The sequence below is a fragment of the Leishmania mexicana genome, chromosome 9 (genome assembly GCF_000234665.1).
Source record: "Leishmania mexicana MHOM/GT/2001/U1103 complete genome, chromosome 9".
NCBI lineage: Eukaryota > Euglenozoa > Kinetoplastea > Trypanosomatida > Trypanosomatidae > Leishmania > Leishmania mexicana.
Genome location: NC_018313.1, coordinates 80,197 through 94,860, shown reverse-complemented (window position 1 = coordinate 94,860; position 14,664 = coordinate 80,197). Strand labels below are relative to the sequence as shown.

Below are 14,664 nucleotides of genomic sequence, written 5' to 3'. Positions count from 1 at the left end.
CACGCGCGTGTTCGCTGTCGTTGGCCGCTCCGACGCAACGCCGCCCAGTACCTCACACCCTGTCACCACGTGAAGCCATCGAGCATGGGCAAGGATGTAGGGAGTAGGGGGAGGGGCTGCTGCTGCTTGCCTTCCTCTCCTAGACAGGGAGCATGAGGGGAGGGGTGCACTGAACCCTGTGACACCACGCACGGAGGTGTGTAGAGCCCTCCTCCCCTCACCCTTCTCCTGCGGACCGGCAGCGTAGCAACTGGACGAGGGCGAAGGAAGCATGGACGGCGTGGGAAGAGGCGCGCACTAGCTGAGCGCAGACACGCTGAGGTGGATGAGGGGGGGGGTCGAAGAGGGGCGGCGGCGGGTGAAAAGGGGATGGGGAGGGGAGGGGAGGGGGTGACGCACCACGTAAACGGAAAACGGGCGGGGGCGCATCACACGTTAGAGATAAACAATGGCGGTTATGGAGGAGGGGGAGGGAGAGGAGGAGGGTGGGTGGGTGGGTGGGAACACACAGAGCAGCTACACCGTCACACTCACCCACCCACAGACACACGCATACACGCATACAGACAAGCTTGACATCGACTTCGCTACGCGTGCACATCGCATCAGCTGCAGCCGGCGCACGTCTCCCTCCCTCACACATAAGCAGCCTTATCCTCCTCCTCTCTTGCATCTCTCCCCCTGAAGACGGGGTGGGAGAGATGCAAGAGAGGGGGAGAGAAGCGCATACCCCTGTCCCATGCATACATGTGTGTGCGTGTGTGCTTCGTGGCGGGCAAGAGCAGCAAGAAAGGACGGGAAAAGAGAAGAGGCGTGCCCATCACGCACACGCCCACGCGCACAGCAATACACCGGCCCACCGACTGACTGGACGCACCGCGCAACGCAAGCGACAGCTGCCCATACTTTCCGCCTCACGCATGCGTGCCCGATCTCCGTCTTCTCGTTGTTGGTTTCCCTGTTGGCTGATACACCTGAGAAGAGGACGGCAATGATGATGATGGTGGTGGCGAGGGGATTTCGTTGGAGAGCAGAGGCGAAGGGGGGAGGGGGTTACACGTTTACAGTCACAAGAAAGGGAGTTGAGGATGAGGCGAAGCGCCAGCACACGGCCGGCAGATCGCACAGAGAGCGCCACCATCAACCACCCGGACCCTCACTCCGCAGGGAACCGAACAAGAGCAGATGCGAAGGCCGACGCGAAGACACAGTGGCGCGTGCGCACTGCTCGAGGCGAGCTCAGAGAGGCGGAGGACGAGAAGGGACATCACGCGCCAACGACCAAAGCGAAGGAAAAGAGAAGGCCGGGGATGTAAGAGGGAGGGCGTGTGTGTGTGTGTATGTGGGCGTGCACGAGTACCGCTCCTGGACACGCGCGCGAGAGAGAGAGGGCGATGGGGGGGGTGACGCAGTGGCGACTGTGTCCCCAATTTCTTTCTGCGCACTCTGTGGCCTCTCTCCTCAGTCCCATACCCGCCATGCAAAAGGATCTCGTCGGGGCACGATCATTCCCCCACCCCCAGTGCAAAGATGGGTGGGTGGAGGTGATGGATGAAATGGGGGAGGGCCGAGCAGGTCGGGTATGCGGCGAACCATTTGCGCCATGTCGTGTATGGCTCCACGCACGCCGACACAGACACCGTCAGCTCCGCGCAACGCTGCGGTATCCCTTCCAGCTTTGTTGCTGTCTCACGCACGGCGCAGGCTGCGGTCGTGTCGCGGTGCCGTACGTCATCGTGGGTGGCGTCGCCGTCGCCGACACGACCGTCAGCGGCGCCGTCTCCTCACTGCTTCGGGAGTAGAGAGAGAGCTTGTGCAGCCGCCGTTCATGTGCGACGATCGCCGCCTGCTCGAGTCGTGGTGCCTCGGGAAGCACCTCTGTATCGCTTGGCACCCCGTACACACCCCACGCCGCTGTGAAGAAGCCGACCACTGTCAGCATCCAACAGCACACGTCGAAGCCGGCGTAGCGCATCAGGCTTGACACACCGCGAGCGCCAACAACGTGGCCCATGTCCTGCACTGTCCGCATGATGCCAAAGAACGGCGCCCCGCAGTACGGCGGGGCCCGATCCGCCGTGAGTGTCATGATGATGCCGCACCCCAGCGCGTCCACGATGCCGAAGGCCGACGCGGCCATGTAGAGCTTGAGCTCCGTCGTGCACAGAGGCAACAACGTAAAGACGATGCCGAGCCCGACGGCGGTGGGCACCATCGCAAATTGGCGCCCGAGCAGGTCCATCATCAAGCCACCGAGGGGGAACAGAATGGCGTCGAAGATGAAACTGAAGCCCATCAGGTAGGAGACCTGCGCATCCGTCATCGCGGCGCGCAGTCCTGCAAAGGAAATGAGAAGCTTGCGGTTCGCACGCAGCGCGGTGACGAGCACAATGTACAGGCCAAGGCGCCAGATCACGCTCCAGTAGTCGACGAAGGTGCACCAGAGCGTTGTGAGGTGGAAGTTGTGCTCCTGGCTGGCCCCCGTGTCCGGGTGCAATGACGCCGACGCCGTGCTCGCCACACTGCAGCTGCGGGGCCGCGTTGCCACACCGCCGTTCGCGTGCGCGTGGTGGGGGTGGTGGGTGAGCGAGGGCGAAGTATTGCCGCTCCTCTCCACGTTGGCGATGACGCGGTGGCTCGCCGAGTCCGGCAAGCTACTTGTGCCACCGCTCTTTGTCGGGAAAGGTGCCGTCGCCGGCGGTAGCAGTGCCGTCACTACGTAGGCGTCGTCCCTGTCAGTGCCGCCCGGGTGGTGCCAGACAATATCCGAGGCGTCCTCCTCTTGCTCTGAGTGTAACGGGGTTCTTGCCACAGACGACACGAGACTTGCCCGGCACGTGCGCTCGCACACTTGCTGGCACCGAGTCGACTGCGTGGCGATGGCTAGAGAGCCGAAGGCGATGCCGCTCGCCACAGCCGGCACAACGAAGGAGTAGCGGACGTCGCCCAAGTACGAGGCGAAGATGCCTGAGGCGACGGGACCAATGACGTGTGCCCATCGTAGCAGCCCTGAAAGAATTGCCATGAGCAGGCCTCGATACTTCTTGGAGGTGATGCCGGCAACGAAGATGTGACGCGCCAGGAAGAAGCCGCCGAGGCTGATGCCGCTCAGTATGCAGAAGGCGAGGAGCGAGGCACTGTTGCTCACGTTGAGGCCGATGAGGGAGGCAACGATGTTTAGGAACAGGCAGAGGAACATAACGTTGCGCACTCCAACGTACTCGACGGCGATGCCGAACGGGATGTCCAGTAGGGTGCGGCACAGGGCCATGACGGAGATGTAGTCTGCGATGGAGGAGTAGCTGGCGCCGATGCGCCGGCCGAGAATGGTGACAAGCGGTATCTCGATGCTGGCGCTGATTCCGATGAGGATGTTCGGAAGATGCACGTCAAGCACGTGCGCCTTCAAGAGCTCCGCGTAGGTCACGGAGAGGTAGTGGCCCAAAGGCTCCTCCTGCCCTGGTGCTGGTATTGGCGCGGCGCCATAGTGGTGCGCGTGCGGGTGCATGTGTGGCGCAGTACCTTCGCACAAGCATCGCATGATACTTCACCACAAGAAGAGGGAGGAGGAGGGGAGAGTGAGGAGAGGGAGAGGGAGCACACTACATACAAGCCGCTGCGCCTACGTAACACAAACGCACCACAAAAGGGGACGGAGAGAGGGGAGAGAGCCCCCCTCCCCTCTCTCTTCTCCGTGGGTCGCACGCTTTCTGTGCCGCTGGGCTGGACGAGGCTCACACGAGGTATGGCCGAAGACGCCAAGAAGGACGACGGGTGTGCCGATTCTATTGGATGGGCGATGGGGGTGGGGAGACGGGTGCGTGAGGTGCGACGGGGAGGTCGTAGGATAACTCGTTGACACCAGGCTGCCGCAAGACGCGAGTACCGGTCATCCATCATTCCGTATCGAGCCTTCAACGGAAAGAGAGCAGGGGGATGAAGGGAAGGCCTGGTCACACGCACTGCTCAGCATGCAGGGGAGGGGGGAGGGAAGGGGCTCTCTCGCCCGGGATTTTACTTCGGTGGTGCCCGCGCATGCTTCGTCGGTGATCCCTGTGACCGCAGCTATCTTTCGTGAGGGGATTCGCAGTGACAAAGCGCGGATCACCCCGTAGTCATCCTGCAACGGATTTAGCTCCTCCGACAGCCGCTATACGGCCTCCCCAGTGGCCCTCGCACAGCGGGGTAAGGGGTGCCGCTCACAAGCGGCAACGCCACGCGCTTCACATGCGAGCGGGCGAGAGACGAGTCCGGCACGGGGTTGCGCTCCTCAAAGCTACGCGAGTTGCGTGTCGACAGGATTTAGTAAATCCAGTTGCGTAGAGGAGCGCAACGTGTGCAGCGCCAGAGCCGCACCCACTCCCGCTAAACCTCCTTCAGCTGCTTTATGGGGAGGGGGCACGCAGGATGGGGTGGGGAGGGGGCGAGCGGCCGCCGTCGGCCTATCTGCTCTCCGTACAGGCGGGTGATGTGCGAGGCAGTTGGCGGTCATGAGCAGGTCACAATCCTCGCTGTATCACTGCTATTGCGCGCCTGCGCTGTGAGGGACCGATAAGCCAGGCCCCACCACGCGGAGCTTGTGACGTGGCGCACACGGTACGCTGACTGAGGGCACAGAACCGCACACGGTCAAGACAACAGGCGTGCTGTCCGACGCCTCCACCAATATTCCCGCGATCTGATGCGACTGCAGAACATCTGGAAGGTACAGCGCACCCACGACCTGCTGGCCTGCTTGCAGAGAGCACGAGCCCGCTCGCGCCGCCAAACACGGCATTGCATCGCAGCGAAGCGTCGCATGGTGGGGCAGGTAGCAACGGCAGAGCGTGTCGAGTCCCACATGGGAGGTCCTGCCTGCGTGTAGACAGTCGTCCTCCTCCAAACTGCGGGAAGTACAGTACCTCCACCGGTAGAAGACTACTCTGCTAGCCCACTCCGTGTGCGAGCGCTTTGTTGGCGAGAGTGCCGCCTCAGGGAAAAGCTCCACGAGCACGTCGCCTCTCAACGAGTCTTCCGGAGTGGCCCCCCCCCACCACGTCGTCCGGGTACGCCACTTCGATGTGCTTCACCCTCCATGTTATCATGGGGAAGGGGGGGGGCGGTTATGCCCGCTCAAGAGAAGGGAGGATAGAGAGCGAGAGGAGCGCACGAGACTTCAGTACACGCCAGCACATCCCAGCGAGAGAGCACAGAGGAGAGGAGATCGAGGAGGTTCCAGAGGGCTGTCGTCAAGCAACCTAACCCTGGAGATCCACTCATCCGCTCGACTCTTCGTGATCAACTCCGCAGAGCAACACGCCGCTCACCCACCACTCAACCAACCCTACCACACTTGACTGCGAAACGCCCTCGCTGAGTAACGAGCGGAGGGCTGCGCACACGCATGCACACACATACAGACGACAAACAACTGCGAAGGAGAAAAAAAGGTCCCGTCAAGGTGGGGCGGGGGGGGGGGAGGGGAGAGGAACGGATGGGAACGCCGTCCTCACAGCCCCGCACGCGTCAGCCCAGTCTTTCCCACGCGTTCCTCCCCCCGTCCCCCCGTCCCACCCCACCGCTTCTACGCCTCTCCTCCTCCAGGAGCGTTCACGGACGGTTCCTCCCGCGTCTTGTCCGTCTTTTCGCCGCCGTCTCCCTCCGTCGACCCCTTCGTGGCATCTGCAGAGCAACAGCCGTGGCACCCACACACCGCACACGCCAAAAAGTACTTACTCTTGCGCTGGGCCGCGGGCACTCGGCAAATACACGTGGCCGTGTCATGGATGCGCTGCTGCGACGCTGACGTGCTCAGTCGCCGCTCCTGCCGATCTCGCAGGGCGTACTTGGAGGCGATGTTCGCTGCGAGACTCGCCGCCCCGGGCACACCGCAAGCCGTGCAGCACAGCCGCTCATACCCCGGCAGCCGCCACCGCCGGGCGAGTCCGCCGTCAATCAGCCTCATATCGACGCAGTAGTCGTAGACCTCCTTGGAGATGATGTGCTGCTTGTAGTAGGCGAGGAAGACGTAGCGAGTGCGAGCGCGGTTGATGGCGGCCATGCGCCACAACGGCGGTATCGGTGCCTCTTCCGTAGCCTCCGCGTTGTCTTCGCCCGCTGTGGAGGCGCTGACTTCGCTCTCCGCGGCTGTGACTATCGAGAATGCCACTGCAGGCGGCGCCATTGTGCCGTCTTCAGCGTTATCGTTGTCATCACGAGTGCGCTTGCGAGCCCCACAGCCACCGCTGCGGCCGCTGTGCCGAGGTCGGGTGGTCACCCCGACGACACCCTTTGATTCCTCCTGGGTGGCCAGCTTCATCTGCTCCTCGTACTCCTCCAGCTTGACCAGCACAGCATCGAAGCCCGGCGGCGGCTTCGGCATGCCAGGCCGTATGAGCGGCATTGTGCTCCGTTTGTATGTGTCTGTGTGTACCGGTCTACGTGCATGTCTCGTGTGCATCCGTGAGGCAGGCAGCGTGGAGAAGGCAAAGGGAGGGAGAGAGACAGAGAGGGGGTTGGCGTGCGCAGGGACAGTTGTTTGTCGCATCGCGCTGCATTAGGTTTGTGTGTGTATGTGTGTGTGTGCTTGACTCTCTATGCTTGTAAAGTGAGGTGACGCAGGCGTCGCACGGGGCCCGAGGCCCTCTTCCAGCGCCGTCCTCGTTTGGTCACCTTCTGCTCACTTCTAGGGCCACGGCAGCCGGTGCTTCTCGCTTCCTCCTCGCCTTCTCCCGCCACTTCACATTGGCGCTGCTCCGGCCATCACCAGGGCCACTGTCGTGGCAGTGAAGGACTGCACGACGTCGCCGCCGGAGAGAAGGGCGAGAAGCTCCACAAACTGCGCCGGTGCTACTGGCCGCGCTGCGCCGGACTGCTGCTCGTTGAAGACGGAGCGCAACTCCGCCACGGAAACGCTGCGCCGGCCCTTGGCGAGGTAGCAGCGCTTTAGCAGCTCCTCCAGGCGCCGCATATTTCCCTCCACCGTGTTCTTGCCGGGGTCGGCGGCGTGGAACATGTCGAGGTTGATGAGCCCCGTCGTTGGGTCCGTGGCGGCTTTCTTCAGAGCGGCGCTGATGATGCGCTTCGCCTCCACCACGTCCTCGACGGACACCTCGCTGCTGTAGCGCATCTTTGCGCGGGCCTCGGAGAGGCGAATCATGGACTCCAGCTGCCGCAACGTCGCTGAGACGGTGCAGCTGCTGCCGCGGGCCTGGCGCAGCTCCACGTAGCACCGTGCGAGCATCTTGTGCGACGCCTCCGTCAGCTTCGGAAAGATGGTCTCGCGCGCCAGTGCGATGTACTCGGAGAGGATGCTGGCCGGCATGTACGACGCATCGGGCGGACCCTGCAGGAACACCTCGCCATGCAGCTCCATATGCACCTCCACCGGCAGCCCGGTAGCCGCATCCACGTGCGTGCTCGCAGTGCCCGCGGCGTCATCTGAGGTCGCGGTTGGCTGCCCTGCACTGGCGGTACTGCGCCACTGCGTCGCCTCGTCCTCCTCACCGGTGTCATCCTCGTTGCAACTGCCCTGCGGCTGCACACGCCCGCCGGCCGCATCACTGCCATTGGTGACGGCGCGCCGAGTGCGCGCGCTACGGGGGGTGTCCATGTAAAGCGAAAGAACGTGCGCGGCAAGCCGGCGATCCTCCGCGGAGTCGTGGCAGTCGAGGAGGAGGAAGATGAGGTCAAATCGCGAGAGCAGCGTCGGCTCGATCTGAAGGTTCTCGACAACGTTCAGCTGCGCATTCCACTGCGAGTCCTTCGGGTTGGCCGCGGCTAGGATGGATGTGCGGGCGTTGAGCTGCGCAATGATGCCGGCCTTGGCGATCGACAAGGTCTGCTGCTCCATTACTTCGTGCAGCACCGACCGGGTGGCCTCGTTCATCTTGTCGAACTCGTCGATGCAGCACAGGCCGCGATCCGAGAGGACGAGCGCACCCGGCTCCAGCACCAGCTCCCCTGTGTCACTGTCCTGCACAACAAAGGCGGTCAGGCCGACGCTGCTGCTGCCCTTGCCGGAGGTGTACACGCCGCGCGGCGCGATCTCGTGCACCTGCGTGAGCAGCTGCGACTTGGCCACACCGGGGTCGCCACATAGCAGCACGTTGAGCTCGGAGCGGAAGACAGCGCTGTTGCTGCTCGTCGTCGCTGCGGCGCCGCTACCGATGCGCTCGCTGAACACGAACGTCTTCGCCGTCCCGCCAAAGAGCTGTGCCAGGATGCCGCGCTTGACGTCGTCGTGGCCCCAGATGGTGCGGGCGAAGGAGTGGAGGAGCACGTCGTAGATGTCGGGGCGGTGGGCGAGGGAGTGGAACATGTCGAGGCGCGCCGTGTCCATCAGCGCCGCACTGGACAAGTCGCCCTCCACATCCTTCGCGGTCGCTGACCCCAGCATGGAGGCATGGAGAGCGGTGCCGGTGGCGTTGCCGTTGGCGAAGGAGCCCTTCCTCGCCCCCGCCTCTGACGCACGGGTCGCGCGCACCAGCTCGATGTGGACGGCGTCGATGTGGGTGGCGAAGATGCTCTTGATGATGCGCGTGTTGGCATTGAGTCGAATTGGGGTGGACCGGTACACACCCGTGATGATGACACGGTCGCCTGGCACGACTGTGTCGACCATGTTACCATACACCACGACACCGATCGAGATGGGTGTCTCGCCGTCCGCGACGTGCTCCGGCGACTCCTGCACCTTGACGAGCTGCTTGTCCTCGTAGAGCGACAGGTTGTGCTGCAGCTTGAAGGAGTAGGTTTTTCCACAGTGCGCGCAGCGGGTCGGCTCGAAGATGCGGCCCTTGTCCCCGCTCACACTCCGCTCCTGGTACTGGCAGTTCCAGCACTGAAAGCACGCTACTCGAATCTCGGGAATGATCTTGGAGACACGAATCACCATCCCTTTGATGCTCAGCAGCTGCTCAATTTGTTGCGGACTCAGCTGCTTCAGCGTCCACATAGAGGGCAGCTTCTTCGCTGCCACAGTGATGAGCACGTCTTCTGCCACTTCGATGCCGTGGCGGAGCAGCAGCACATCACGGTACACCTCATCGGCTACGGCTGACATCATCTGCAGGCACTCGGTGGGGTGGTGCACCGTCTGGACGTACAGCCGCGGCGCCACTCGTTGCAACCAGGTAAAGTCCACCTCGAGCGTGCTGCGGCCCTGCATGTGCATGCGCAGGAACTCCTTTAGGTAATACTTCTCGTGAAATGCGTACGCCGTGGCGGCTGCTGCGGCGGTGTCAGTTGCAGAAGTGCGTGCCGCTGCCGCCCCATGACCGTTGGAGTGAGGCGTGCGCCGCGACGGATCGGCCACCACCTGCCCGAGCGCAAATGTTTCAAGGTAGCGGCGGAACTCGTCACGAAACACTTCCACGGCGATGCCGGTGCCCCAGATGTACGAGTACTCCTCCGAGCGCTGCTGCATCGACCCACTGTAGGCGGTCACAGCGACTGCTTCAGAAGCTTCTCCTAATGTGGTGGAGCCGCCAGGGCCGACAGTCGCCCCGCCATCGCCACCCCCGGCACTACGGCCTAGGAGGGGGAAGCTGACGCTGTCAGGTGGTGCTGCCACGGTGACGCTGTAGTCGTCCGCACGCCCGAGTGGTGGCGGTGGCGTCGCCTCTCGCCGCGGTGGCGGCCGAACCGGCGTGAGATCGATGAACCGACCAGCCGCGTCGTCGCCGTCCATCTGTGCGTGATTGGGGTGAGGGATAGGCGAAGAATCGTAGAGGTCAGATGGGCGGCGCGGCACACAAGTCCATGCGCACGCACAAGTGCCACCTCGCCCTGTGTGTGTATGCCTTTACGCGTAGATCTGTATGATTAGAAGAGGGAAGGGGGAAGGGAGGGGGGGGGAGCAGGCAAGGAGGCAAGCGAGCGAGCGATGATGATGGTGGTGGTGGTGGTAGTGATGGTGAATGGTGCAGCGCGCAGATACGCCACGGGAGAACGAAAAGAGCGGAGGGGGAAAAAGCGAGAGGGGGGAGGGCGAGCAGATGTGCGGCACCTTTGCGCTGCCCACGCGCACGCTGCCCCTCCGCCCTCCTCCCCCTCCCCCTCCCGCTTGCTCTTTCTCTGCATGTGGCAACAAGTCAGCAGCGCCGTTGTGGACAGGATCCTGTCGAGCGCGTTACGCCCGCGCGCGCGTTCGTTATGGCTCTCTGCGGATTTCATGCTGGGTGATTGGTTGAGGCAAGCAGGCGCACGAGCACATCGCTCGTCGTCATCGTCGTCCCTGCCGCCCTCCTTGAGAGAGCGACTTGACCAGATTACACGCCCTCCCCCTCCCCCGCATCCCCCTCCTGCGGCTCCACAAACGGGGAAGAGGGCAGCCTCAAATTGGCGAAGGGCGCGTGCGCCGTCCGCCTCTCACACCGCGGCAGCAACGGTCTAACCGTAAAACAGAAAGCACGCACACAAGGGACTGCAGCAGAGGCTGCCGCTGTGACCGTCTCTTCCTGCATGGGCTGCTCAGCTCCGGGGAGCAGGGCGAGCGGAGCGGCCTCGCTGCCGCTCCGCTAAATCAATGGCGGCGCAGAACTTGTCCTGCATGGCACGCAGGGACTCGTATTCGCTCGCCGTCACGGCTGCGTTACCGCCAAACGCGTTGTAAAAAATGTCGTAGTCCTTCTGAGTGATGGGCACGTAGAACCAGCTCACCGGCGGGCCGTGGACGTGGGGCACCTCCGCCGGCACCTTCACTGTGGCTGGAAAGATGGTCCGATACATGCTCACCCGCCCCTGATCCTCTGGACGGCAGTAGCACAGGCGATTCACAATCGGGCCCGGCTCGTGCATGAAGGCGACGCGCTGAAGCCACATGCGCGAGATGTACACCCGCGGCTCGGTCGCCGCGGTTGCCGCGTCAGGTGGCGCACTAGCCGCGCCGTCTGCCGAAGAGGACGAGAAGGGGCACCTGCTATGAAGCTTCTTGGCATGAGGACCGGCGGTCGTCGCTGCCGCGGTGTTGGCGGCAGGGCAGGAAGGGGATGACAGAGAGAGGTAGTAGCACGCCTTTCGGCGCAGCTGTTCTCCATCGTCCGACTCTGGCGCCGCCTGCACGAGGGGTTGGCGGCGGTACAGCAGGACGTACTCGGTATCCGTTGCCACTACCTCCTCCGCTTGATCCACCTCATCGTCACTGATGTACACCCACGCCTGCCGCTCCTCCGTCGCCTTGTAGAGGAAGACGGTGTAATGGCCGCCGTCGTAGCCGCCGTGGTGGTTGACAATGCCGTCTAGCGTGTAGGTGGTTGGGATGGAGCTGGTGGGGCTGCTGGCATCGTCCCTGCTCGCGCGACGCTGCTGGTGGGGCTCGTTGTCGGCACTCCACAGACAGGGCGGGGTCGGCTCTGCGAAGGATGCGACGCTGCTGTGCAGGTAGTGGCGTAGGTCGAGGTACTCTGGCAGCGCTGGCGGCGCGTCGTCCGTGTTGATGGGTGACTGCCTCGCCTGCGTGTTCGTGAGCGGCCGCCACGAGGTGGGAAAGAAGACGGAGTCCGACTTTTTGCTGTTGAAGAAGCGGCCGGCCTCGAAGCGCTTCATGTGAATGAGCAGGTACTCGGGCAGGGCAAGAAGCGTCTCCGACTTGGTGGCGTCGGTGGTGGTGTCGCAGGACTCGCAGCGGTACTTGTTACACCCGCGCAGCACCTCCGGCTCGAAGTGAATGTCGAGACACTCGTCCAGCCACAGCGGGTACGGGAACGGGTCCTGGAAAAACCGCTTCAGCTGCCTCCACGCCGCCACGCACAGGGAGAGGGGGTTCCACCAGGTCATCCGAAACGGCTTCTTCACCTGCCGCAGCTCCCCATCGAAGTCGACGCGGCGCAGCACATTCGGGTGCGCCAACGCGTAGCGCCGGCGCTGTTTTGCCGTCGGCACATCCAGCAGCAACCCATTGAAGGCGCTCACCACGCGCGATACCGCGCGGCAGTTATGGCACTCCACCTCCGACAGCGTATACCCGCGGAAGCCGTCCAGCAGCGGGTTGAAGTGCAGCCGCGGGGGCTTGAAGGGGCTGGTGTAGGCAACTCCTTGCCGCTGCTTCACACGCCGCTCAAGTAGTTCGTTGTCCCGATTCACTCGTTCCATCAGCCGCAGTACGGCGAAGAAGTGCGCGCTGCGCGGACCCGGCAGGAAGGTGTCCTCACTGGTGGAGGAGAGCAGCGATGGCTGGGAGTACTCCTCGATGTTGTAGGGCTCGCTGTAATCACGGCGATGCGACGATGCGGAGGGCGCGGCCTCGGCTTCCAAGAGAGACGAGGTGGCACTCGTGCGAACCCGCCCCATTAGCTCCGGCCCCACGGGAGAGGAAGCCGAGGACGTCACGCCCTGCCGCAGCGCCGCGGCATCCTCTTCAAACGAGTGTAGCAGCTGTGTCACCTCCACGTACTGACCGCCCTCCTCCTCCAAGCTGGCGAGCAGCGACGTCATCATCTCTGCTGCATCTTGCTGGCTTCGACCCTCGAACTGCGGATACGCCTGCGCGAGGGAGTCGAGCGCGCACATGGGCGAGATCGCCCTCTCACCGGCTGCACATCCCATTTCCATGCGGGCGAGCAGGGCGGAGAACTCCTGGAAGAGTGCGTGGGTGGCGGCACCCCCTTTCAGACACAGCTTCGTCGTTGCAGTTGGCGCTGCAGCCGGCGGCATCGGTACGGCGTGGGCGGTGAGGGGGATGTTGCTCTGTGCCCTCCGCGCAAACGGCGAGTTGCGCACTGCATAGACGAGGGCGGGGCAGTTCACGAGCAGTTGCACACCCGCGTTGAAGTAGCACGTATTGCCCAGGTTCTGCAGCGGGCACAGAATCATGGGGTTGAAGTCGTCTTGGCGGCTCGCCTGCGCCTCGGCACGCCGCTGAGACGCGCTGGTGTCCTTCCACGTCACCATACGTGACGGCGCCGCTGCCGAGTAGGTTTTGGCAGCTGCATTGGGTGGCACGACGTCGGGAGAGGTGACGCCGTCGGCGGTCGCGGCGGTGTTTGGGAGCTCATTAACGTTGCCGCACACGGCGAGTCCGAGGCTGGCGGTGCTGCCGTTGCTCCATGCCACCCTCTTCTCCGAAGCGGTCCGTGAAGCAGGCATTGCAATTTTCTTTCTCCCAAACGGCGGGCTCGGCGCCGAGTCTGTCGGCGCGACGGGGCTCACGTCGAACGGCAGCTCAATCGCCTCGTCGAGCTCCATCTCGAACGAGATCATCGACTCCTCCTTGAGCGACTCGCGGTGCTGTTTCCGCCGCGACGACGCTGTTGTGGCGGACATGATGGGCAGCAGGTAAGATGTGGTGACTCGGCGACACCGTGGCAGCAGGCGCAGGCGCATGCACGAGAGGAGTAGAGAAGGGCAGAGGACGGAAAGGGCGAAGGGAGACAGGACCGAGGAGGAGAACGAAATGCGCCAGGCCGTCGACAACACCAACAGCGCCCAGACGGAGCACCCACCTTTCCTCCTCCCACTCCCACTCCCACCGCGGCGCTTCGCTACGAGCTGAGGAGGGGGCAGGCACAACCCTCCTAAACAACAACCGAAGGCACTACACCGATACAGAGCGACCGCAGCCGAAAGAATACGCAAGCGAAACCCGTGGAGGGGAGAGGTGGGTGGGTAGGGGGAGGGCGGAGAGCGACGCTCACGATCTGAGCCGCAGTGGACACACGCGCACCCCAGCTAAAGACACGAGGGAGGGAGGGAGGGGGGAGACGCGGCAGAGTCCTTTCCCCCTCTACACGCACGCAAGCCCACACCCACACAGAATTGTGAGGACGGAGCAGCAACCCGCGTGCACGGTGGGAGGAGGAGACAACGACACGTGTACACGCGCACAGAAAACAAACGAAAACTGAACAGCAACGCCGCGCAAGAAGCGGCTGAGATGACGCGATATGTCTTTCAAGCGGTGACGTGGGAGTGCGGCGATGGGCTTGGAAAGGCGGGTGGGGGAGACGGTGTACGCACCGCTCTGTATTAGACGACGTATTTTTTTTTCGTTAGGATGGGGAGGGGTTTGTGTGACGGTGATGGCGGTGACGGTGACGGTGACAGTGGTGGTGGTGGTGATGGTGATAGTGATGGTCGTCGTCTCTCACAAACACGCACTCGCTTCGTGGCCTACAGAACTGTGATGGCACGTTGCGCACGCGCCTGTGCGTAGGCTTGGGAGGGTGTTCCGCAGATTGATGTGGTGTAGGTGCACGTGTAGGCTCACTGCGCCTACAGTGCGAATAATAGTCGCAGCGCTGTCGGCTGTGATGGAGGAAAATAGCAGCAGTGGGTGAGGCTTCGATGTCTTGTTCGTTATACCTTGCTCGCTCGAAAACCTGCGCGCGTTATGATGGCAAGACGTTTGTGTGAAGAGGTGAGGAGCCGCGAGGGGGCGGCATGCGGGCCGTCAGAGGTCCGAGAGCAGAGGCGGAAGAGGCAAGCGCGAGAGGTCGTAAGAAAGACACGGGAGAAGCAGTGCCGTAACAGCGGCAGTGCGCACAGAGGTGAGGAGAGGGGAGCGCCACACAAACACGAAACGAACATGGGAGGGCACCGGCGGTGTGTTGTGCGGGCTAGGAGGGAGGGGGAAGGGTTTGCACCAAGTGCCCCGAAGCACATCGATCTGCGTGTGTATAACGAGCGGAGACATGGATGTGTCTGGCGCGCACATAAATGTATATATAGAGGGATCCAAACAGATGC

At 63.1% G+C, this 14,664-nt stretch overlaps 4 protein-coding genes across 4 annotated transcripts; all 4 read right to left on the bottom strand.

The window, feature by feature from the left end:
* Window positions 1-1,642: 1,642 nt before the first annotated feature.
* LMXM_09_0270 (putative drug resistence protein) lies at window positions 1,643-3,508 on the bottom strand (the record flags this gene model as incomplete). The annotated part of the gene is made up of 1 exon (XM_003872658.1): window positions 1,643-3,508. The coding sequence occupies one exon, from the start codon at window positions 3,506-3,508 to the stop codon at window positions 1,643-1,645; it is 1,866 nt and encodes a 621-aa protein (XP_003872707.1).
* A 2,055-nt stretch (window positions 3,509-5,563) lies between these two features.
* On the bottom strand, window positions 5,564-6,382 carry LMXM_09_0260 (conserved hypothetical protein; the record flags this gene model as incomplete). The annotated part of the gene is made up of 1 exon (XM_003872657.1): window positions 5,564-6,382. The coding sequence occupies one exon, from the start codon at window positions 6,380-6,382 to the stop codon at window positions 5,564-5,566; it is 819 nt and encodes a 272-aa protein (XP_003872706.1).
* Window positions 6,383-6,718: 336 nt separating this feature from the next.
* LMXM_09_0250 (minchromosome maintenance (MCM) complex subunit,putative) lies at window positions 6,719-9,406 on the bottom strand (the record flags this gene model as incomplete). The annotated part of the gene is made up of 1 exon (XM_003872656.1): window positions 6,719-9,406. One exon carries the CDS (start codon window positions 9,404-9,406, stop codon window positions 6,719-6,721), a length of 2,688 nt encoding a protein of 895 aa, XP_003872705.1.
* A 1,046-nt stretch (window positions 9,407-10,452) lies between these two features.
* On the bottom strand, window positions 10,453-13,302 carry LMXM_09_0240 (cysteine peptidase, Clan CA, family C19,putative; the record flags this gene model as incomplete). Its single annotated transcript, XM_003872655.1, has 1 exon — window positions 10,453-13,302. One exon carries the CDS (start codon window positions 13,300-13,302, stop codon window positions 10,453-10,455), a length of 2,850 nt encoding a protein of 949 aa, XP_003872704.1.
* Window positions 13,303-14,664: the final 1,362 nt, after the last annotated feature.